The sequence below is a fragment of the Rhinatrema bivittatum genome, chromosome 2 (assembly GCF_901001135.1).
Source record: "Rhinatrema bivittatum chromosome 2, aRhiBiv1.1, whole genome shotgun sequence".
Lineage (NCBI taxonomy): Eukaryota > Metazoa > Chordata > Amphibia > Gymnophiona > Rhinatrematidae > Rhinatrema > Rhinatrema bivittatum.
This window is the reverse complement of record NC_042616.1, coordinates 573123656-573148426: the sequence shown is the minus strand read 5'-3', so window position 1 is coordinate 573148426 and position 24771 is coordinate 573123656. Positions and strand designations below refer to the sequence as shown.

General features: G+C 41.6%; 1 protein-coding gene across 2 annotated transcripts in view; it reads left to right on the top strand.

The window, feature by feature from the left end:
- Positions 1 to 24771, top strand: part of GNAL (G protein subunit alpha L) — a 554112-nt gene that overhangs the window by 213653 nt on the left and 315688 nt on the right. The window contains exons 1-4 of one of the 2 annotated variants that reach the window (XM_029590980.1): positions 14949 to 15131; positions 15376 to 15448; positions 16355 to 16409; positions 16628 to 16747. In XM_029590980.1, coding sequence (XP_029446840.1) covers positions 14993 to 15131; positions 15376 to 15448; positions 16355 to 16409; positions 16628 to 16747 — 387 coding nt within the window. In that variant the 5' untranslated portion in view covers positions 14949 to 14992. Of the gene's footprint in view, positions 1 to 14948; positions 15132 to 15375; positions 15449 to 16354; positions 16410 to 16627; positions 16748 to 24771 lie in introns of those variants that run through there. The other variant, XM_029590979.1, reaches the window with a different exon arrangement.

Here is a 24771-nt window from a genome sequence, read left to right as displayed (position 1 = left end):
ACTGGTTGGGAAACACATGATTTAAAACATAGGTGGTTTTCTCCAAGACTAGATCTCCTGTTCTAGCTGGCTATGAATCAGGAAATTAAGGGTTTTCTAAATTGGTGGTTGTCAGGGAGAATGTGGACGTAGGCAGGACCCTGGAGGTTTCTTAGTGGGTGCAGATTATCAAACTTGAGGTTGAGAGCTACTCTTCTGCATTTGGTGGCTCATGGACTCTGGTTGATCCCCAACAGACAAGTCACTGTAAATGAGCTTCTTGGAAATGAATAACTATATTCCTGATCTTGAAGAACATCCAAGACCAGAGTCATCACAAGTCTGCAAAAATATGGTTGGTCAATGTGATAACTTACCTGAGCAAGGCATAGCAATTTGATTTGAGAAGTGTGCAGGCTGCTAACAAGGAGGCCATTTAACTGTCTATATTATAGGGCACTTGCATGAGCAAATAGACTGGTGAAGCTTAATAACTCTCATCCTGAGGAAATGGTAATTCAAGTCAAAGATTTTAAACCTAATTTGTTACAAAGAGGCATGCCCATCCTGGATCACATGGCATAATTTCTCAACATGAAGCTTCAGGGGATGATCTTTCTTGTGTCTCTGCACGAGGCTTCACTTTGTCCTGGTGGGGAGCATGAGCCTCCAATCATGTTAGCCATAAGACTGTACACAAGTACTGGCACCAAGGCAAACGCTGGAGCTGTCAGCCTACAGTCCGCAAAGGTTGCGGGGAGCGACACCATGGTGTCTACGGCTTTGTTAGGTACAGTGCCTAAGGTGCTAAGGGAAGTGTCTATCTCGGTCCCAGCTGTTCTCCTGCAGCAATGGTCTTAGAGCTGTGTTTATAGGAGAATCCATTACAGCAGGGAAGGAGACTTTGGTGAGTTTCTCCTTTGGGACCTAAGTTAAGGATACATGTGGAACAGCAACAGCAGGAGCTTCCAGATTTGTTTTACCCACCCCTAAGATTATAAACAATAATGAAGGAAGGCAGTAAGTTTTCTCTCTAGCTATATTGCACATTTGACTGTTAATATTCCAGACTCCTTGTCAAAATCTGTGTCTCTGGGAGGGGAAAAAAAAAAGTTTGTTTTGGAACAGAAAGTGGCCTATTCAAGGCACACATAGCCCCTTGATTAAGAACTCTGTGGTCTTAAACAAGAAGCCAGAGAGGCTTAGAAAATACAGTTAGCAAGAGGCGTTTACATTTTGTCAGCTTCCCCAGATTGTCAGTCCTAACTCCTGGGGATATGCTTAAGAGATTCTTTGTTGAAATCCTTAAGATTCTGAAAGAAGTGCCTATTCCAATCTCTAAAGCAGGGGTGGGCAATTCCAGTCCTCGAGGGCCACAAACCTGTCGAGGTTTTAGGATATCCTAATGAATATGCATGACATAGATTTGCATACAACTGAGGCAGAGTGCATGCAAATCTCTCTCATGCATATTCATTAGGGATATCCTGAAAACCAGACTGGTAGGTGGCCCTCGAGGACCGGAACTGCCCACCCCAGCTCTAAAGCATAGTAGCTGCCACCCACTAGGAAGAAAGTGGGAGAAGATAGAGGTGGCCAGAATCCCAGCTATCCTTTGATAGTCTTGATTGTTAACAGTAACTCACTTTGAACTCCAGAGCTGGAAAAGCATATCATAAATAAACCATGATGATGATGATCTTATTGCTGTCTTGGAGACGTTGCATCAAACTCCACTGTGATTATTATATTTATCTTAGAACCAGGCTGAGAATGGATTTTGAAACTTTATTCCCCTCATATCAATGCATTGTTTCTTAATTTGAAAATCTGAAGCTTTACCCGATATGTGCTAGAGGCGTTCAGAAAGAAGAAAGCTTTTCTTGGAATTAAGAGATAATGGCCCAGTTCTGTGGACACTTTTTTTTTCACAGATTCCCTTGTAAATATTTAATATATTTATTATAATTTTTGTCCTGCTTCAGTTATCTAATTTTTTGACAGATAAACTTGAATATTGCCTTCTTGCTTTTCCAGTTTACAGCTTGATGTTCAGTAAGAGCCTGATTTTAAAAAGCATTTACATGCTTAAAATTGGGTTTTACACATGTAAATGCACTTTATCTGTGTAAGTGGGCTTTTAAAAATTGCTATAATACATGCCATTGACTTATCCATAGGATTTACTCGCATAAGTGCATTTTATATGACTTTTGAAAATTGCTACATATTTAAATCCTTTTGAAAATTACCCTCTATGCTTTTTGATTATTTATGTTCACAAATTTCCAGATTCCGGATTTAATTAGTTGCCTTTTCATGGTGAATCATAGTACAGTAGTTATTCCCAATCGGCTTACAATCTAAGGGCTTCATTTACTAGTATTTTACCCATAGACACTGAATGGGAGAAAAGCCTTGGTAAATCAGGCCCTAAGTCTGTACCTGAGGCAGTGGAGGGAGAAGTGACTTGCCCAAGGTCACAAGGAGCAGCAGCAGGATTTGATCTCTGGTTTCTTTGGTTCACAGCCCACTGCTCTAACCATTAGGCTACTTCTCTTCTCCAGTGCTTTCTTTAGTTAATTTTTTTTTTTTCCTCCCGTCTTTGGACTTGAGAGGACATTTATTTAATGAGATATTTCCTTTGTATTATTATTTTATATTGGAAATATGTTTTAAAATAATGTCATTCGTTAATGAGAAATTAAAACAAAACTTGTAGCCTGAAGTTGCGCACCCCATGCTTTAAATGAATGTGGGGCAGTCATCGAATACATCATAATCCTTCCTTGATAGGGAGGAAGGCTTGTCTTTTGTTTATTGCTGCGATAAAATAAAAACTTTATAGAGATATGAAAATATAGATAAGATGGGAAAGGTCACAGATTTATAGACTGATAATTTTTTATAGTAGGAATAAGATGAGTTCTTAGGAGTAATGGTTATGTCCTGCGGGCACCACTAGCTCATAGCCAGTCCAAGAATGCAGGGCTCCTACTGCAGAATTTGGATCACTCCCCTTAAAGGGACAGCATCAGAGCCCCATCTGCACCGCTGCGCTGGAAAAGGAATGGGTGATGATGGTGGTTTGTAAGTGTGCAGCAGCAGCAGAAAGTTTGACCTATCCCTATCCTTCCGCACAGGTTTTGGTTGAGCTGCTGCATACCTGTGGCTTCACTTCACATCTCTTGGCTGCTACTGCACATCAGATGAGCACAGGTGTGTGCAGCTCTAAACCTTTTTCAATTTTTCATTTAATATTTTTTTTTGGGGGGGGGGGGGCGGAAGAGGATGTTTAAAATTAAGAAAACTACAGCCAGATTCGGAAGACATTCAAAACATAGCTGATAATCAATTATTCTTTCTCAGCTCAGAATAGGAGGAAGGAGAGCATTAGCTCTTGAAAGCTAGTCAAGAAGTGTCTGCAGTCCAATAAAAAGGTATCACCTGATATATTTTTTATTGTTTTTTTCTATTTGTATTTGTTTACCTTTGTTTCTGAACAATGAGAGAGTAATTGGAGGGACTTCCGATGATGCCTGCGTACTGAGAAGTCACACTTGGAAGAGCTCTGCGAGGGCCCTACTTCATTTCGTCAATTTTTTTGTCCCCTACTGAACTTATTTTCGCCATTGCGTAAGACTTTTTACCTTTATAAGCCAAAACAGTGGTCTGTCATTTGGAATGTCTGTGAAATCAGCGAGACAGGCAAAAGAAAAAGAGAAGGGAAAAAGTGAAGCCCTTGCAAGGCAATATAGTGGCCGAACTTGAGGGAGGAATTTCCAGCTTGAAAGATGGATCTGGTATACACAATATTTCAAAGCTGGTATCAGAAATCTTGGAGGATCTTCTCTGTAAATTGCTATCCTCTCTAGATGAGATCAAGGAGGGTATACAGAAGCCCTCCGAATCCTTAGCATATAGGAGCTAGTTGCCGACCAACTTATGCAGATAACTGCTCTCCAAAACGATAACGTTGCTTTACACGACAGAATTGAATACCAAGAGAACAGAGCACGACGCAATAATTTATGGGTCATGGGTTTGCTAAAACAGGTGAAAGATGGTGAACTTACAAATTTTTCCAAGTTTGGCTGCCCAAGACCCTGGGGTTTGTCTATGGAAAATGAGCCCATAGTAGTGAAACTTGTAATTCACATTGGCCCGGTGAGAGAAAATACACAATGAGCAAGACTGGTCATAGTGCGCATGCTTAATTTTATTTATTCATTTATTTATTTAAACATTCTTATATACCGCTTATACAATTGGTTAATTGATCTATGTGGTTTACAGTTTGAACATACATAAAATTCAAAATAAAAACAATAGAATAAAAACAAGACATCGGTAATTAATGCAAACATTTAAAAAAAAAAAAAAAAGAAGAGGATTCTCAAATATGAGGGTCAGAAGTTGATCCTATTTAATGACGGCGCCAATTTGTTCGGAACTCTACTGGTGGGGCATTCGGTTTTCTTTTCTGTTTCCAGCTACGATAAAAGTATTCAACAGACATGATAGTAATGTTGAAAACAAAAGATCAAGTGCATACTTGGGCACTTTGATGATGGATATTGTCTGTGTTTCTTTGGGGGTTTTTTTCCTTTTCTCTGTTCACAGACTCTCTTCCACTCTCTGTTCACCGACTCTCTTTTATTTTGAGTCTTAAGTTTCACTGGTAAGAAATGGCACTGTTAATAGAGAGTCTGTATCAACCGCTGTGGGGTCTGAAGAGACTATGCAGCTCAGTCGGAGAAGACTACTGACATTTTGAAGTTTGTTAAAAAGACGCTCCTCAGCGGTCTTACCACAGGAAGATGGATATCGTCTTATAAAGGTTGGATAATGTTTGACTCCATGTTTCAATATTCGGGAGAAATCGGGAGAGTTTAGTTCATCACTTTTCAGCCAGTTCCAAAGCTGCAAAGTTTCTGCAGCTTTTCACTTTGCTTTTGAATTGATCATTTATCTTTTAACTCTCAGACTGTTAAACATTCCCTGAAACTTTGATATTTTGAAGTATACCGTTATATTTTACTCCTTGATATTAGAGTCGTCTTACTTTAAGAAAAGCACTGAATAGCTAAAATTCTACACCAGCTTGATACAGGGACCTGATGATTCTCTTTACAAGTGCATTGCAACAGCTGTCTTTGGGGACTTTGTGTCACCCTCATCGGATGCATCTACTGCAGCAGAGGAAGAATCAGGAAGGAGATGCAGACCCTTGGAGATCTTTTTGTCTGGTTCCTTTTCATGTTTCTTTGCCTTTGTTCTATTTGGTTGGTATGTGTGTATGGTGTGCATGGGGTATGTGTGGGGATTCAGCTTTCATCTCAAAAATTGTGAAGTAATTACTGATCATATTGAACTCATACTATTTGTTTCTGGCATTTTTCTTTTGCTCCTTGGGCTGCCTATGATGAAGATTGGGTAGGGTGTTTATATTGGTTGACACTACCTTATTTTTGTCTTTATTGCTGATGGTTTTGCTGTTGAGTTTCTTAATTTTTTCCCCCTATAATCCCAAAAAATGGATTCTTTAAGAACGTAGATGGAGTCCATTCTCCTATCAAATGAAAAAAGGTTCTCAGTTTTTCAAAAAATCAGCTTCTCAAATAGTTTTTTTTAAAAAATGTTGTATACTATTTTTATTAACGGCACAGAACAAAGTGAACTGAGCAAACAAAGCAAACAATCGCAAGTTTTCCAATATTACAGCAATTGCTCATTCAATCGAATTGTCCAATAGGAAGCATAACAGCTCGCATTAGACAGCATATCCCACTAGCCTGGCTAGTGGGACAATAGAAAATAAATAAGAACAACATAAAGAATTAGCAGATTGCAAAGTACCCCCCCCTCCCTCCCCCCAGGACATTTGGATTAACAATTTTCCAGTCTTACAAGTTCTTCCTGCAATTTATCACAATCTGCTTGTGATTTAACTACTCTGAACAATTTTGTATCATCTGCAAATTTGATTATCTCACTCGTCGTATTTCTTTCTGGGCCCTTGTAAAGCATTGCCTGTAGTAAGGGGTGGATAACGAGATTCCCAGGTCCCTATTCCATCCGGATACCTGAGTATTCCAAATAGGAGTAGATTGATATTTGCCCAAAAGCTTATACCAGAAAGAGAGTCGATGGCGAGTCGGATCATCCATGTCCAAGTAGTCGGAGAGGAATTCCCAAGCATGGTCATGTGGGTCCAGTAGAACTAATGATTGTATATATATTTATTTATTTTGGATTAACAAGAAACACACTTGACACTGAAGGAACATCAAAATGTAAAAGAGATTGGGTGGGGCAAATAGCCTCTGCTTCTTTTTCAGCTTGACAAAGTGTGTGTGTGTGTGTGTGTGGGGGGGGGGGGGGGGGGGTTCTTGATTTTAATACATAAGGACTTACCTTTTCAGTTGGACAAATGGTTGCTAAGTGTTTGCTACAGGATCCTTATATAATAGGAAATATTTACTAGGAATATTTATGCTCCTAATGTTTATAGTCATGCCTTCTTCTCAGAAATAGTGACAGTTACTTGTCAATTTTCAGATCATGCTTTCATATTAGGAGGGGACTTTAATGTAGTGATGGATCCAACTTTGGATGCAAAGCTTTCTAGGGTACAACATTTAGTGGGTAAAGGAATGGGGATCTCATTTTTACTTATAGAATTACAGTTAATGGATATTTGTCGAGTCTTAAACCCAGAGGCTGTTGATGGTGCATACTCTAGGATTGATTATATTCTATTGTCTGGTTTTTTGTTTTGTTTTTTTAATTTCCTAAGGTCACATCAGCTAAGACTGGGTCATTGATTCTCTCAGATCATGCCTCCATTACTGTGGACATGGCTATATCTCCTAGGGTCACACCCACCCCCCCCCCCCCCTACCAGATGGTGCTTCCCTTTTCATTTATATCAAGATGTTAAATTCAAATTTTTTCTAGAAGCGAAAATGCACCAATACCTAAAGGAGAATTCTACAGATATATCTCTGCTGACCCTATGGGAGGTGGGTAAGGTGGTTTTAAGAGGAGAAATTATTTCCTACCAGAGTCACCTGAATAAAGAAAGATACACGCTCATTTTAAAACTTAACCCAACTGCTTTCCATTGCTAACTTTAGTAAGCATCAAGAACCAGTTAAGTCACGTGTTATTTCAGAGCCCACAGTGCTCCTTGCAATGGACTAAAGTGAAACCATTTCAGCATGCAAACAAAGCCAATAAAATGATGATGAGATTACTCAAATCTACCCAGTCTAGGCATATTGTGACCCGAATATGTAGTAATACAGTGGCCAATGTGACAGGCACAGAGGGAATATTACAGATCTTTGTGGAAGTTTGTAATAAAGCTTTTGACAGTGTTTATCATCACTATCTCAAGCTCATATAACTATCCTTAATAAACCAATTAGTCTATTTGAAATAGATTTTGTAATAACTCAATTGAAATTGGGGAAATCACCAGGTTTAGATGGTTACAGCCCTGAGTTTGAAAAAATTGTAAGGCCAAACATTACAACCCCCTTGTTGAAACATTATAACTATTCTTTGGAAATAGTCGCATTTCCTGACATTGCTAATCGAGTGTTAATCACAGTTTTTCCAAAGAAGGGGAAAGACTTAATGAAACCTGAAAGTTATAGGCCCATTTCACTTATAAATGTAGACCTTAAGCCTTTAGCCTCTTTTTAGGCTAGGTGGCTTAGGGGGTCATTTTCTATAGCTTTCGCACGCGATAGCTAGATCGGGGCAGAGTCGGGACGGAATCGTCACCGGAAGGGGAGGAGTCGGGGCGGCACCCGGGCAGACGCGGCGAAGACACCGCTGACTGCAAAAAGGTAAGGCCCCCTTATCGCCGCTAGTAATGCGCCCAATAGCACCACCTTTCATGGTGGTGCTATTGGTTTGCGAAAGCTGGCAGCGATAACACTGTGGTGGTGCAATCGCTGCCGGCTTTAGCAGGCCCGCCCCCCCAGTACTGTGCGATTCACTAAGGCCTGCGATTTTAGAAAATCCAGGCCTTAGTTTGGTTGTTCCTGATTTAGTAGTTTCAGATCAGGTTGGTTTTGTGAGGGGTAGACAAGGTGCTTGCAACATTCAAAAATTATTACATGCTTTGTGGCTTTCGGCATCTGGGGGACATAGATAATATGATTGTTATCCTAGATGCTGAAAAGGTATTTGATAAAGTCCGATGACAATATCTTTTTTGGGTTCTAGAATGGTACAGGTTTGAGGAAGATTTTCTAGGCTGGTTTAAATAACTTTATGCTAACCCTAGTTCCTGTGTGACTGTGAATAGTCTGATTTCATCCCCTTTTCGTTTGCAAGGTGGGACAAGATTATCCCTTATCACCCCTTCTATATGTTCTTTCAGTTGAACCACTGGCTGTTAAACTGCATGCCTACAGGGAATTTCACGGTATATTTTTTTGAAGATGTAGAATAAAAATATATATATATGTTCGCTGATGATGTTTTACTTTTTGTCTCGAATCTGATTGTTTCTTTGCCAACTATTGTGAAGGTGATTCATGAGTTTGGTATTTTCGCAAGTTTATCCATTAATTATTCTAAATCAGAAGCGCTGCCTCTCTCTCCCTCTAGCCCAAACTCTTGGCCAGGGGAACTTCCCTTACGGAAGGGTAATTCTAGGTTTATATATTTGGGTTTAAAATGTTCCTCTGATTATTGGGAGGTGTATAGGTTGAAGATAACACCGGTGCTTGATTCCATTCAGGCAACGCTGCGGTCCTGGATAGAACTTCCCTTAATATTTGGAAGAGCAACACTTTTCAAAATGGTTCTTTTCCCAAAGTCGTTGTACAAACGTCATATATTACCATGCTGGCTTTGAATGACTATTGTAAAGCGATTACAATCCTTAGTTCTAGGCTTTTTTTTATGGCAGAACAAAGCTAGACGCATCAGTTATTCTACATTACAGCAAGATTGCAAAACAGGGGGTCTAAACTTGCCAGATTTTCGTTTTTATAACTTTGCTTGTAAATTTTGTTTTGCCAGAGAATGGGAAATTAACCAGGACCAGTTCTGTATGCCAGGTCTGATTGACTCAGTTTTGTCTCCTCGGTCTCCGTGGGCCACTTTGTATTCACCAAACTCAGATATTCCCATGAAAGTGCGAGCATAGACTTTGTTTCAATGTCTTCGTATTGCTTGGAAGTTTTTAAATTCATGGTGGGGATCCAATTATAAAATCTCTGGCTATTTACCATTTGTTAGGAAACCTGGATTTGAACTGGGAATGCAGGCTGGAGTATTTTTAACCTGGAGCAATAATCTGCTTACAAATATTTCAGACTTTTTCTCTAAAGCCGATAATTATATTTTCTCTTTTGAACAACTTCCTGGAAGATATAAATTGCCCACTTCAAATTTTTATGCTTATTTATAAGCTCGACATATTTCTTTGTTACATCAGAAACCAAATCTTTTTGAAGCTACATCAGTACACTCGCTGTGTTTGGGGGTTGGCAAAAGTCGTAATAATTTCTAACTGGTACAAATTAAGACTGGAGAAATCACCTAGGAGTTCAGTGACCAAATTAGCTAATCAGTGGTCTGTTGAATAAGCTAACCAGTGAACAGTTAAGTAAAATTCTTAAAGATCTGAATAAGGTGATGGCCAATCCTAAACTGCAGGAACTACAATTCCGTATTTTTCATAGAAGCTATTTCACTGCGGCAAAACTTTATCAGATGAGTTTTTCCTCTGCTCAATACATGAAATGTGCAATCTCCCGAGCCAGTTTGATTCATAGTTTCCTGTTATGTCCTAGATTATATTCTTTTGGGTCAGCAGTACTGGAAAAGATTACCATGATCACTGATAATCGGCCACCATTCCAGCATTATTGCTAGATGATGTCACTTGGGCTATATACCTACCTCAGGGGAAGGAAAAATGTTCTCAAATTGCACTGTTGCTGGCTAAACGGGTGATATTGCAATACTGGGTAAATGCCCAATCACCCCCTATTCTAGTATGGATCAACCAAATGAGAGAATAGAAATCCATTGAAGATTTAAATGCAAAATTGGTATATATAAGGTGTTGAATGCACAATATGTATTAGCCTGGGAATAATTCATGGAACTTATGACTTTATAAATGATAGAAATGCTCGGTCAAGCTGTACATTGCTGAAGAAGTATGAAAGGTGTGTGTATGATTGTCTCTTGTATTGTTTGCTGTTAAAAGCAATTTCTGTCTGTTAATTTACAAAATAATAGTAATGCACGGTAGAACTGTTATTTTTCATGTGATGAATATTTTGTATCCTGTCCTTGTGCATTACTGTAATAAAGATATTAAAAAAAAAAGTAATTGGAAACTTCAGGAAAATAGGCTACCACCTACAGCCCAGCTTCCCCAGCTTGTCCTGGTGACCCCACAGCCAGTCGTGTTCTCAGGATATCCTCACTGAATATGCACGAGAGGAATTTGTGTACATTGGGTCTCTGATGCACGGCCGGTTCCACTCACACATTCACTGTGGATATCCTAAGAGCACGACTGCCTGTGGGGGTCACCAGGACGGGTCTGGGGAAGCCCTGCAGCACAGTAATATGGAAAAATCAGCTTTGGCCTTTAAGGTGTGCGCCATGCAGTTGGCCGTGAATCACAGATTGTGTGTGTGCCCTAGGTGAAGCAATTCAGTCTCTGTCTAACCCTCATTTTATAAGAGCGATGCAAAAGCATCCAGTGCCAAATACCAAGTATGCTGCATTGAAGCACATATTTATTATTTTCAGAAAGTATTTATCATGCAGTGGTGTAAGGGAGTGAATCCCAGTGCAATAAGGATCCGATTCACTAAGCTTTTATTTATGTATTTATTTTACCCACAGCCCCAGAATGGGGAAAACAAGCTTTAGGCCTTCAGTGCGCTATTTAAAAAGCATTCAGGGCTGCTGCCCATGCCATAAACAGCGTTAGCTGTGCTGGTTAGAGAGGGGTGAGGAAACACGTCGTCCCGTCGTCCCCCCCCCCAAGAACAGATTGAACATTTTTTCCTCAGAGTTGAGGAACTGTTTTGTAAATGTCACACAGCAGTGGGGAATTTGAGGCAAACCTCTCCCCCCCTCCAATTGTCTTTTCTAAGTCACATTATTTAAATTGTGGGGGGAAATTTGCCCTCCCCTTGCAGCTCATAGTCATACCATATGCAAGCCAAAGGCACCTGGAATTCCAGTGGTAAAGCAGCGCCGACTCCCTTGGCTTCGCAAATTATGCTGACAGTGTTTTGAGGCCGGTGTTAAGCCGTTCTAAACGAGCCCCCTTGGGGGGGGGGGGGGGTTTATGTGGCTGAGGCTCGCCACACTGCGGTGCAGCACGGTCTACGGCCGTGCACGGGAGGGGCTATTTGGCAAATATTTCTCTGGGAAGAGAATAGCTCTTCTTGGCAAGGTTATCCAAGCTTAAAGTTGTGCAGTTCACGCCCCTCTCCCCTGCCCCCTCTTAATCTTGGGGTCTGAATGGGCAGGATAGAATGTCCTGGCCAGAGTTAATTTGGTGAGCCCTATTTGCTAAGCTTTTCTGTCATTGACACAGAACAGGGGGGGGGGGGGAAAGAAAAAACCCTTTAGTAAATCAAGTCCTGTGTTCTATATGCATGAAGCTATACCTGTATGGATACCACCATATTCAGATTACACATCAGGTGTCTTTCTCCAATGCAGTCTTCAAAAATTCAGCGACGGGCCTTATCTACAACGTCCCGATGACCGTGTGCGACACCTCTTCTCAGGTCACTGCATTGGCTTTCTGTCCGCTTCTCCATGTAGATCAAGCTTCTCTCACTTGTTGTTAACCACGTTCCCTCTGCGGGTTCTCATTAACCATCTTCTCTCTTTTTCTCCCTCCACCCTTCCTCTTGAGCTGCATTCACTCGGCAAGTCCCTCTTACCTGTCCCCTTCTCCTCTGCCACTAAATCCAGACTCCATCGTTCCCCCAGGTGCTGTCTGCCTGAAACAAACTTCCTGAGTCCTTGCATCAGGCTCCCTCTCTGGCCATATTAAAATCCAGTTTAAAAACTCACTTTTTTGGAAGCTGCTTTGAAATCTTAAATAATTCTGTACAACAGTAGTTCTCAAGCCTGTCCTTGGGGTACACCTAGCTAGTCAGATTTTCAGGCTATCCACGATGAACAGGCATGGCATAGATTTGCAGGCACTGCCTCCGTTGTGTGCAAAACTATTTCATGTATATCAGCAGGGATAGCCTGAAAGCCTGAGAGGTTGGGTGTGTCCTGAGGACAGGGTTGAGAACCCTTGCACTACAATCAATAGACCTTTCACAGGCTTGTCATGTATGTTTGTCTGGACTAGACTGTAAATTCCATGCAGAAGGAACTGTTCCTTATGTGTATTTTGTTACAGTGCTGCCTATGACTAGTAGTGCTTTAGAAATTATAAATAGTAATAGAATTAGGGGGAAAACCTGTGGATTTGCTAGTTAGAACATTTCTAGCAACCTTTTGATTTCATTTCAGGCACTGGATCCTCTTATTTTCTTCTTTATAAGTATCAGTACCAGTTATAAGGCTCATGGTATCACTCTGTCTCTCGCTTGCTGCTTTTTTTTTCTTTGTTTTATAGTCTTTTTGTTTAAGAAGCATGTGATTTTTTTTTTATGTTGCACAGATTTTGGAATAAAAAGTGCAGCTAAAAAAAAAAAAAAAAAAGGAGGCAAGGCCATAATGAAACTCCCCTCCCTCGCCTACAGAGTTACACTATTTATATCCCTCAGCTAAGCATCACCACCGTGGCCCCTTCTCTCCTCCCAACACACGCCTATTTGCTTCAGACTCATAAAGAGTTAAATGCAAATGAGAACTAAGAGGGTATTAATTTTTGTTTGATTTTTTGTTAGCTGCAAAATGATTTATAAAAATTTTTTTTAGTGAGTAACAAAGCAGGAGCGCATTGGGCTGGAGCCATTAGTATATATCTTGCTTTTGTGTGCTCCCAATAATGTACTTGTGCTGTAATTTTTTTTTTTAATCCTTTCTACCCCACCTTCTTCAGGCTCTCCTGCTGTTTGGGTCCTATGTGTGTTAACAGAGTTAAAGGGGAAATTAAAAATGGATCTACAGTTTTTGCTCCCGTGAGAAGTTTTTTTCCCCCTATGTTGATAAGTTTTATTACTCCCCCACAGCATTCATGGAAGCAGCCGGAGGTGGTGGGGACCCCCTTCACATGCATTAAGCACAATTTTTTTTTCATGTAGCAATGGTGGCGGGGGTAGCTGCTGAATTACTTTCTTGTCCAAGGTCAGAAGCGACAGTAATGGGATTTGAACGCTAGCTTTGGTGGTCCTTAACTAGCTGCTCTAACCTGTAGGCTGCTCCTCTAGGCTGGTAGGCAGGCAGCTATTTAAGAATAGGGACAAAAGGTTAAATTGGCACAGGTTTTTGAAGTATGGGAGGAGTGGCACACCAAGCAAGGCTTCAATTCCTCTTTCAAACCGTTTGTACTAAGCACAGTCCAGTCACCTTCCAAAATCCAATTGCTCTAGTTTTGTCTTACGGCCACAACGCTGCCGTTTGGGAGAGGGGGGGGGGGGGGTTATAAGCGAGACGGAAGACTGCCGTGTTATTAACGGTATGGTTTTACAGACTACACCTAGCATGGAAGTCAAATATCGCTCGAGCGATTGAAGAGGAGGATGATAATTGTAGGTAGAGAGAGGATGGGAGTAGCACAAACGGCTCACCAAGATTAGAGCCTTGAGCACCGAGCCTCTGCTTGCTCCCAGGTTGCAAGCGTGTACTGATTCAACCTTTAGGTCGGTGTGGTTTTTCTGTAATATTTATGAAACGACTCGCCTGCTCTGTGCTTTCACGTGCTCATCTGAGCCGCTTGGCTCCTTCCCGGCCCCCCTCCCCCTGCCCCTGCATTTTGAGCAGAGAAAAGCCATGCGCCTTGCTGGAGGTGATACGGGGGGGTGGGGGAGGGGGAGCGCCAGGGTTTCACCGCAGCCCCGGGCCAGCTTTCTGTGCCCTTAAAATAAAGAGCAATCACGAGAAAATGCAAGTCCGAGCAGGGGGAGGGCGCTTTGCGGTGCGGCGGGAGAAGTCTTTTTCCGCTGTTCGTGCAGAGAGGCGGTGCAGAGCTCAGAGAGAGAGAGAGAGAGAGAGAGAGAAGTGGGGGCGCGTTGAGTTGAAAGAGGAAGGCAGCTCGGAGAGCCGGAGCGAGAAGCAGCCGTGAGCTCCGCGCCCGCCGTGGTGGGAGGGAGACGGAGATCAGCCCCCCCGAGCCTTGGCATTGCTGGCAGACTTCAAGGGAGGGAAGGAGTCCTCGCACTTGTGTAACCGGAGCAGTCTTGTGTGACATTTTTCAGTTTGAGGGGACGGAGAGAGGAAGGGAGAGGTGTGCACGTCAAAGAGGCAGGGTGAAAGAGAGAGAGAGAGAGAGAAAAAAAAGGGAAGATTACAGTACCATCTGTTTTTTTTTTTTTTAAGTTTTGGTTATTTCCTGGTCTTGCAGAAAGAGGCAGTGCTGAGTTGAGAAGACAAAAATAGACAGAAATTTACAGAGGAATATAGGGATTGTGTATGTGGGGAGGGAGAGAGGAGAGCAGCATTAGGCTGGTTTCCAGGAGGAGCCCTTCTCTCTCTCTCTCCATTGTGTGTTATTTATAGACATTTGTACAGATTTTCCCCCCTTCTGAAACATTACCTTGCCGCGGTCGTTGCTGTCATCTGGAACCAGAAAAAGCCGAACGGATTGATCAAGAGGAGGAAGGCGACGGAGCGACTATTTTTAGCGGCGGTCTGACCGTTGCGGGACTATAAATACACACATATATTGTATATAATTTATCTGGATATATTTTTTTAAATATTTTTTTATTAGAGAGAGGGATAACGGGAGAGGGGGGGTGGGGGGAAATCCGAATATAGATTTTTTTTTTTTTTTACATTTTTATTTATTTTTTTTGCTTGAACTGAAATCACTGGAAGGAAAATGGGTTGTTTAGGCAACAGCAAGACGGAGGATCAGCGCATCGATGAAAAAGCGCAACGAGAGGCCAACAAAAAGATCGAGAAGCAGCTGCAGAAGGAGCGGCTGGCGTACAAAGCCACGCACCGCCTGCTGCTCCTCGGTGAGCCCCGGGCCGCGGGATCCCCGGCGGCGGCGCGCGCGCGCGTGCCGGCGGCTTCTCTCCTCGCTCCGTGCAACCGGAGAGGGCCGGGCTCTGCAGCCGGGGGTGGGGGTCCGGCCGAGGCGGCGGGGCGCTGCTGCTGTGGAGGAGGCGGGCGGGAAGGATTCGCCGCTGCTGCAATAAACCCGAGCCCCTCTCTCCATGTGCTGTATTTTTTATTTTATTTTTTTGTATTATTTCACAGGGGCTGGCGAGTCGGGAAAAAGCACCATTGTCAAACAGATGAGGATCCTGCACGTCAACGGATTTAATTCAGAGTAAGAATTTGCTGCTGCCTTGCTATTGTGTGCTTTCTACCCTGATAGACGTGTGTGTGTGTGTGTATATGTGTATCTATATATAATATACATTTTAATTGTGCATATTTGGGGGTTGGTCTTCTTGCAACCCCCCCATGCCACCTTGCATTTATTTCTCATTGACTTCAGCGTTCGAGGTTTGTCACTGACTAAACCAAAAAAAAAGATAAAAGTGTTAGAAAGGAAATGGTAAGGTTGCACATTATTCTCTCGTGTTTATTTTTGTTCCGGCCCCTCTACTGTTATTTTCTACTGTTGCTGCTGCAGCGCTTGGCAGGCCCCTGTATAGCAACAACATGGCGACTCGACTTTTTACGTAGCAAGTGACTGGTGCTGAAGATCTCTCGCTCGGTCTCTCTCCATGTGCCTTAATAAATCTGCCCGCACACTATACGTGCAGTCTGGGTGCCCTTGGTACCCCTGCTGCCCGTTTGGATAAGAGGGCTGAGCTCAGAGATCCAGGGGGCTGCAGCCTTACCAAGATGCCATAAAGAGTTAGGCAGGAGTGATAACGGATCAGCAGTAAAGGGGCTGCCGGAGGCATGGGCCAGGGTGCCTGTAGCTGGCCAGCATCTGGTCAGGATCATTGTGTCTTGTGCTTGGGATACAGAGCGCAGCCAATCTGGGTATTTGCCGCAGGCTGTCTGGGACAGCCGCGTGCAGGAGCAGATTACTGGGGCAAAACCTGGCACCCTGATCTGGCTTGTTTCCTGCATAGAAGGAGGGGGAAAAAAAAAGGAAGTGATGGTAGGGCAGAAAAATGCAGCATCCTGTTCTTAGCATGGTCCATACGTTAGAAATGTGGGGTATTAACCTCTCCAGGGGTAAGAAATCACATTGTTAATTCTTTCTGTCTCAATGCAGAGAAAAGAAACAGAAAATTCTGGACATTCGGAAAAATGTTAAAGATGCGATTGTGGTAAGAAATGCATTTTTCCTCTTTGATGTGCCAGTATGATTTAAAAATGCCAAGTCTTATGCATTGTGTGCTTTCTAGGATTTTCTGTGTATAGAAACAGACATCCCATTTTAATCAGATATCTGGTATTGATTTTGCATTTTGTTATTACTTGGATTACTGACTGCATTTGATTTGACTTTGGGATTGTTTGGTTTTTTTTTTCTGTTCAATTTTAGACTATAGCTTCAGCGATGGGCACTTTAATACCCCCGGTTCCATTGGCCAATCCAGACAACCAGTTCCGACTGGACTACATCAAGAGTATAGGACCTCTTTCTGATTTTGACTATACGCAGGTAGGATCTGGGTTTAATGTCACAGCTGTGTTTTTTGTTTTTTGTTTTATTTGTTGTTGGGTTTTTTTTTTAAACCACAGAGATTGTACGCTGCCAGTTTGGAACCCCTTTTCTTAAAAAAGCGGAAAGAAAGGTCTTGTATTGAAGGTGCTTCTTGGAACACATTTTTTTGCTGCAGGAAATCCTCTGACACTGAAGAGTCAGAGTGCACCTGTTTCAGCGTTATTTGGAAATATGTTACTGCTTTTTTTAAAATTTTTTTTATAAAGAAATCTCCATTGACTGCGTGGACGATGATTTAAAAAGTTGTTGAGATTTGGTTTGCACTTTTCAGTACTTAGAATTCTTAATATTGTGCGAGATCTGTTTTCTAGCAGAAAGTGAGGGCCTAGCAGGTAGATCTGGACCGCTCGCAGTTACAAATTTGTTCCAGGATTGGTTTGGTTGCTTTATTTCATGTTCAAGTGTGAGAAAAGCTCTCTTGTTGCAGCCAGGATGCAGGTGTAGGTGAATGTGATCCATTTGTATTTATTCTGTTTGGAGCATCCTGGCACATTTATTGAGAAACCCTAGAAATAAATGGTGGAGATGTAGTTGGATGTTGAATCTCTACTTTATGCACTGTAGCCTGAATTGAGGCAAAAAGGTCAGAGTTTGGAGCTCCATTTGCTTGTGGACCCTATCCATGTGTTTACATTATGACTCTCTAGCTTTTGTAATTTTTAGTCACTGTTTAGGGACGGGTAGGTGGTGCATTCTGTAACTCCCGTTACAGAACAAGTTTCCTTGAAGTGATGAATATTACTGAAGTCTTTATCATGTTAAGTGCTTTCCATCAGCAAAGTGCTTATCACTGAGTAAACCAATTGGTTGCATGAGTTCTTTGGTTTTGTTTCAGGTTTGTGAGGTTCTTTAAAACTTTAAAAAGAGAGTTTCTTGGTTGCATGAAGGATTGCAAGAAAAGTACAAGCGAATGCCCAGTTTTTCCTGTCATTTTTCATGTCTTGTCAGAGGTTGGTGGCTTTCACATAATACTTACTAGTGAAATGTGCAGAACATGGGGATATAGCAGAAGTTGTCATATCCCAGCATTACACTAGCTTGTGTGTGTGTGTGTGTGTGTGTGTGTGTAGTAAACGCACAATAGTTTTCTAGAAAATGGATTGTCTCTTGATTGAGTGCTATTTGTGAAACTCTGCAGATAAAGCTATAAAGCCCGCTGCTAATATTGCAGAAAAGCAATCAGTGGATTCATTGCGCCTACAGCTTGTTTGAGTGAGTGACACTTTGTTTAACGTTCTTTCGGTTTTAATACCTTAATTCATAAGAGTGCTGGTCACGGTTATAAGAGCAAAGTTTGTTTGTATCCTGTATTTACATTGAAACCAAGCACAGAGACCCACAATAAATAATAACTGTAATTATGTTAAAAACTCTCACATTTAAGGTAAAATCAATATTTCAGTTCCAGTAAACACCAATATTTTGCATTAAGGTAAAAACAAAACCATAAGCACGAGAGTCCATTGCACTATCAATGGTCCTGCTTTGCAAATTCACTGGAATCCTTAATGGCTATAGTAGCATTAAAATATTTTCAAAGCTTTTTAAAGCCGTTGCCTTCTAAAACCAGAAACAGCATCTCTTCCTTAACTGAATACATTGAGAAAGATGAAAAGGAAGTGAGAGTGGCCAGCTAAGTATTTTCATGTCTGAGATCTTGTTTCTGGAAAAGATGAATTGTGAATAATCCTGAATTCACAGGTTGTGGCCCTTGGTATTTGGTAAGTAGCCATTTAGTGTGGCAAGCTTCCTGGCTGTTAATACTATACAATGTTGGGAAGCAGAATGAAAGGGATGGGGGAGGCCTTTTTCTTTCCTGTTCCCTGAACTGACTGTCGTTCCCAGATGTGCGAGTTTTCTTTTTGGTAAATGTCCCTCTTTGAGAGTCAAAGCCAAAATAATTGGAATATGTCGTACAGTTGGACCTTAACATGGGGACTTGCTCGTTCAGAAAGCTTCCCCGTTTCCTGGTTTTGCCCAGGTGTGGGATGCGCTCACCTGTGGCGTGCATGTTCCCCCTCTGCGGAGGAAGCAGACTGGCTTTGTGTATGGGCTCACATAAAAAAAATGTGTTTGGCTCATTGACGTGGAACATTATATTTTGGCTGGTTTCAGCAAATGTCTTTCTTTGCGGTGTTGATTTGAATCTTGTCTTTTGAAAATGTTGTCCAAATGTGAAATTGTGCTAGGGAAATAGTCCAGCTGTATTTTCTCAAAAGTCCTACTCTTCTATTATAGGTTGAGCTAAGAATGTACTTTACGTTTAAAGGAGGACTACAAAGTTTAAATTCTGCAGTTCTTGTATTCAAATTTCTCAAAACTGAAGAAAATTTAACATTATTGTAATTTTGGATTTTTCTCTTCTAATCTGTAGAAGCACAGGTTGTGTTTCTTTTGGAATACATCTTTTTGAAATGTCTGTTTTTCTACTTAACTTGGAAATTAAAACTGGCTCAACATTTCCCCTCACCATTTTTAAGAAAACTCCGTCCACCCTTTCAACTGCAAGCTGCTAATTTCATTAGCGTGAAAATGATTCTGATTTGGTGCCCTTGCCTGTGGTTTGCAGTGTAATACCGTGTCTTAGAATTGCTTCTTTTGTCCCAGTCCTGTGGTCTGTAAGAAATTATAAGGCATCTTACTGATTGATGCCTGGATGATATCACAGTCTGTTCTGTTTTCAAATTGTAGTTTGGATATACCACAAGACTAAATGTTTTTGGGAAAATGGCAAAAAAAAATTACATTTCTTCAAAAAATAACGTGGGGGGTTAACCTTTGTGCATGAAGTTAGACGTTCATAGATGATGAAGAATGATTGAATTATTTTTGCAGTCTCTGGTTTATTTCCACAAAGTAATTTTAAAGGCAGAAGATTTTGCCTCCTTTTCCAGTGATCGGCGGCTGTGTGACATTCTTTGATGTGAATGGCAGAAACATTGCATAGTGTGTTTTAATTACAGCTGTCCACAAACCGCAAAGGTGTGTTTCTTTTGTGCGATGTTTATATTTGTTTGCAAAATTAAATACATTTAACTAGCAATTGTGAGCGTCATTTCGGTGAATGTGGCTTTTTGCATTAAAAAGTTTGACTTGAAATCAGTTATTTCTGTGAAAGTTGTTTTTTTGGAGGTCTTTGGGAAAGGTAGGAAAAGAGAGGAATTTTGAAAAGATTCTCAAACCAAATATATAGATTCAATCTAGATTGTGTATGTTCCCAAAATAGGGTTGGTTATGTTTTGGTGTTTGCATGTCCAATCCATGTGTGTAAGTTGATATAGTAGCATAGTACTGTATATATATTATGAGTAAAGTGAGGTGTTGGACAGGGTAAACATCGACTAAAAAGACCATTGAATAAAAAACATAATATCCAGGTGAAGTTCCTATTATCCACCTTCTTCACTTTACCTGTTTATATGCGTGCATGTATGTGTGTGTATATGCACGTTTATGTATATTCTTTTTGTAGAGTGTTGATTACTATTTGTTAAATAAATATAAAGGAATTGACTTGTGCTGTTTTTGATCCTGTACCGTTGTTGTGTTTCTGCACTTTGTGCAGCAGAGTGAACAGATTAAGGGGCCTTTGTACTAATAGGTGCTAGGGTTAACAGCCGTATTAAATGTGCATTAAGGGTGTTGGCTAACATCCAGGTACAAGGCGCCATGCACCATTTACATGCACATTAAGCCAGTGGTAACACTAGCATGCATGCAGTTGATCAGATTTAAAAGAATATACACTGAAATTACCTCATTATGTATTACTGCTGGATGTGTTACTACCCAAGAGGCTTAATATATCCTGTTGGTGTTGCAAAAGTTAAGTGCCCCTCAGAAGGTAAACAGTTATTCTGAGCGTCCTTAGCAGACTGTTATCTCAGGCCCCTGGATCCGAAATCGACGACCCTGCCCACTCTATCCCCCTCTGAGTAGGTAAGGGTCTCGAGGCCCAGCCAGGCCCCCAGAGTCCCCACCTCCTCCCCCGCCCCAAGAGACCAAACTCACCTGCCTAAAGTCTTCACAATCTTCACTGGCTGGAGCAAGCTGGTTTCTCTCCTGCCAACCATGGCATCAAAATGGTGTTTCTGACTCTCTCACTGACTTGAGTGCCTCATGCGGGCCAAAGTGTCAGCAGCACCATTTTTATTGTGATGCTGAGGCTGACAGGAGGGGAAATTGGCTTCCAGTTGTCGGATAAGATTTTGCAGGGAAGGGAGTGGGGTGCTAGCCAAACCTATGGGTCTTTGCCCGGGGGAAGGGATTGAGGTGGGGTCATCTGGATCTGGAGGGCTTTGGCTGCATTTGAGGGGCAGCGAAAGGTAGGGATCTAGGCTTGTTCTGAGGCCTGATTTGTCTCTGGGGGGTAAAATGAGAAGGATGGTGGGGACGCCGTGGAGGCTCCTATCTGAGGCTAGCCTGGGCGCAGGGGAGGTTCAAATGGGCATGGAGAATAAGCTGCTTAATGCGGCATCGTTTCCTGGGCTGTGCTCTCTTTAACCTGGCCATGGTAGTGGCGCCTTGTTCTGCAGCTCATTAGCTTGGTTCCTAGAGCATTAGCGCTGCAGGTTCCACTGGTGTTAGAACGGGCAGGCAGTGCGGGGTTACCATGCGAGTTAAGATCATCAGGAGTTGCCTTAATGGGTCCATCAAGCCCAGCATCCTGTTTTCAGCAGTGGCCAATCAAGGTTATAAGTACCCAAACACTAAGTAGATCCCATGCTACTGATGCCGGTAATAAGCAGTGGCTGTTCCCTAAGTCAACTTAATTAATGGCAGTTTATGGTCTTCTCCCCCTGGAACTTATCAAAACCTTTATTTAAACCCAGCCACACTGACTGCTTTAACCACATCTTCTGGCAATGAATTCCAGGGCTTAATTATGCATTGAATGAAAAATAATTTTCTCTGATTTATTTTAAATGTGCTACTTGCTAACTTCATGGAGAGTCCCCTAGTCCTTGAATTATCTGACAGAGTAAATAAAGTTGCTTCCCGAGAAGGATTTTTAAGCAGTCCCATGCATTTTATGCATATGGTCTCACATAAAATAGTATGTTAATTCATTGATGTGAAACAGTACATTTTGGCTGATTTCAGCAAATTTCTTTCTTTGCAGTGTCGATTTGAATTTTGTCTATCGAAATTCCATACATAGTAACATAGTAATGACAGCAGAAAAGGACCAAATGGTCCATCCAGTTTGCCCAAATGTCCAGTTGTCTGTACAAATGTGAAATTGTACTCTTGTTCTACAAAAAAGGTCCAGCTAGCTGTATTAGAGAGGCTGTATTTTCTCAAAATTCGTACCCTGCAGTTATAAGATGAAGTAAGAATGTAGTTTAGATTTGAGGGAGGACTACAAAGTTTAAACTGCAGGAGCTGCACAATATACAAAATACTGGATATTTCTGCTCTGAAAGTATGCAAGTATGTTTCGGTACGTGTATAGCTTTCCAGTACAGGAAACAACCTATTTTTTTCTACCCTGTGTGAAATAATTGTGATACTGCACAAACAAACCCCAAGAATTAAACGCAGAGGCGGGTATTTTATAAGCATGCAAGTATAGTGTTTAGAAAATACTTGCATGAGTTCTCGGAATCACCAGTTTGCCAAAGCTCCAGCAGTTCACCCAGTCCTTCTCCAGTTCATCTAGACCTTCTAGCACTTCATCCTGAATTCCCATCAGTTTTCTCAGACCTCCCACCCAAAAACTGCAGATCCCAGACAAGTCCAGTTTTCACTTGCACATGTCAATTAGCAGGTGCAAAAGTGTACGTATAAATTCTCTTAAAATTGTGCACACAGGACCAGATTTTCAAAAGGTTACGCGCGCGCCGGGCCTAAAGCCCCGGGACGCGTGTAAGTCCCGGGGCTTTGCTAAAGGGGCGGGGTCAGGCTCCCGGCAAAGTGGCCATATTTGCTGCTGTGCCGGGGATTGCGCCCCGACAGGCGCAAAAGGTAAAATAAAGGTCGGGGAGAGGAGGGGGGGAAGGTTAGGGGAAGGGGTGGGAAGGTCAGGTTAGGGGGAAGGCAGCGCTGCTCGGCGCGCGCATGTTATAAAATCGGGTGTACATGTGCGCGCGCCAGGTGCCTGAAAGCCCATGCAGAGTCTTGTGAGAGCAGCAAGCACTGCACTTTTTTTTTTTTTTTAAATAATCTAAACTTTATTGAATTTCTTCAAAGCAATACAGGAATATTTAAGAAAATAAATATATAGGTTATTCATCACCCACTGGTGATAAATATCTCCACATCAAATACAAAGACCATAATCAAATCCACATTAAGAGTGCAGGGGAGTCTGATTTAGGAAAATAAAAGAGAAGATAATATTACTCCCTTTAAGGAACAGAACTGGAGGAGAGCATAGGGCACATTATTTAACCTTCAGCTATACCCACCAACACATAGAACCCCCATAATCTTTCAACCCTTATCAGAGATCAGTGCTTCTAGATGTAATGGGTCATAAAACACAAACTTATTACTCTGTAAAGAAACTAAGCATTTACATGGAAATGTAAGAAAAAAGGTGGCACGATTAACAGCACCTTCTCTTTTAAGGAAAAAAAAATGCTTCCTTCTTTTTGTGTTTCTTGTGAAACATCAGGAAATACCTTTTTGTTTTATTGTCACAAAAGGAAAAATCCTTATTCAAACAATATTTCCGGAAGACAATATCTCTGTCCTTTTTTTTTTTTGTGTGTGTGTAATAACCTTTATTGGAATTTTTCAGCATAACAACAACGGAGGTACTCTCTCTGGACTTCCAGTAGTTAACCGAAAACAAGTGTGTATACAATTGAAATTTTAACAGTTCCAGTACCAAAAACATTAGCCAGTCCTTAAAAACTGAAATACTTAATCCATTCTTGTCATCATTTAGCATCTTGAGGTGAAACAACATATGGAGCCAGAAAGTGGCTCGCAAAATAACTTGTTAGCTGATATTAAACTTGTAGTAACTCATAGTATCATATAGCCCCCTCCCCCCCTCTTGTTTTGCAAAATATAAAACTTACTAAAAAGTGTCAGGAAGTGATTTGTGGCACACCAGGGTGTGCGAGATCCTAAGTCTAAGGTCTTACCCAAAAATTGAGGATTAGGCAAGGGAACCTGGAACGCAAGGTGAAATATAATCCGTCAAACTCCTCCAGACCGCCTGGGTTTTAATGAAGTTCTTTCGTGTGTCCCCCTTTAGCTGATAAATATTCAAAAGTCAAAAGCTTCACCATGTGTCTAAACCACTGTATGGCTTGTGGGCTATCTGGGCCCATCCAGTTAGCCAGAATTACCTTTGTACACATTAAACTTGCCCTTTTCAGGAAAAGGCCTTCAGCTGAGGACATTTTGGGGGGGATGTGGGGATGTTATACCAAGCAACCAGAAAAGTGGGTCTCTGGGAAGCTGGATCTTCAGCATAGCTGCGCAGTTTCGAGCTATCTGCCACCAGAAAGTTTGGATTTTAAGACATGCCCAAAAAACATGCAAGTAATCCTCAGTCTCTGTCCTGCATATCGGGGAAGCAGACAATCTAGCTAGAGATGCTTGATCCGGGGGCAAACGAAAGAACCATAGACATTTTAGTTGGGACTCTCTAAGGTCGCTGTTCTTCGTCAGCATTGGTATATCACCGAAAGCTGCAGTGAGAGTAGAGAACTGGAGGGATGAAACAACTCTTAAACGCCATTTGTTATAAAGAAACTGCAGGCAGTCCTCACAATAGAAGGTGTGCATTGTGTATTATTATTGAGAAAAATAATTTTTAGACGTGAAAAGATGAAAACTCTGAAAAGTGTGGTTCCAGAGCCGTAACAAAATGTCTAATTTGGAAGATAGGCGTAGAAATCTTGTTGTGGGATGTCCTTTTTTTCTCTAAGCTGAAAAAGACAATTAAGGCGGCCCTGGTAGGTACTAAATCTGGAGGATTCCGGGAAGGTTGATAACACCCA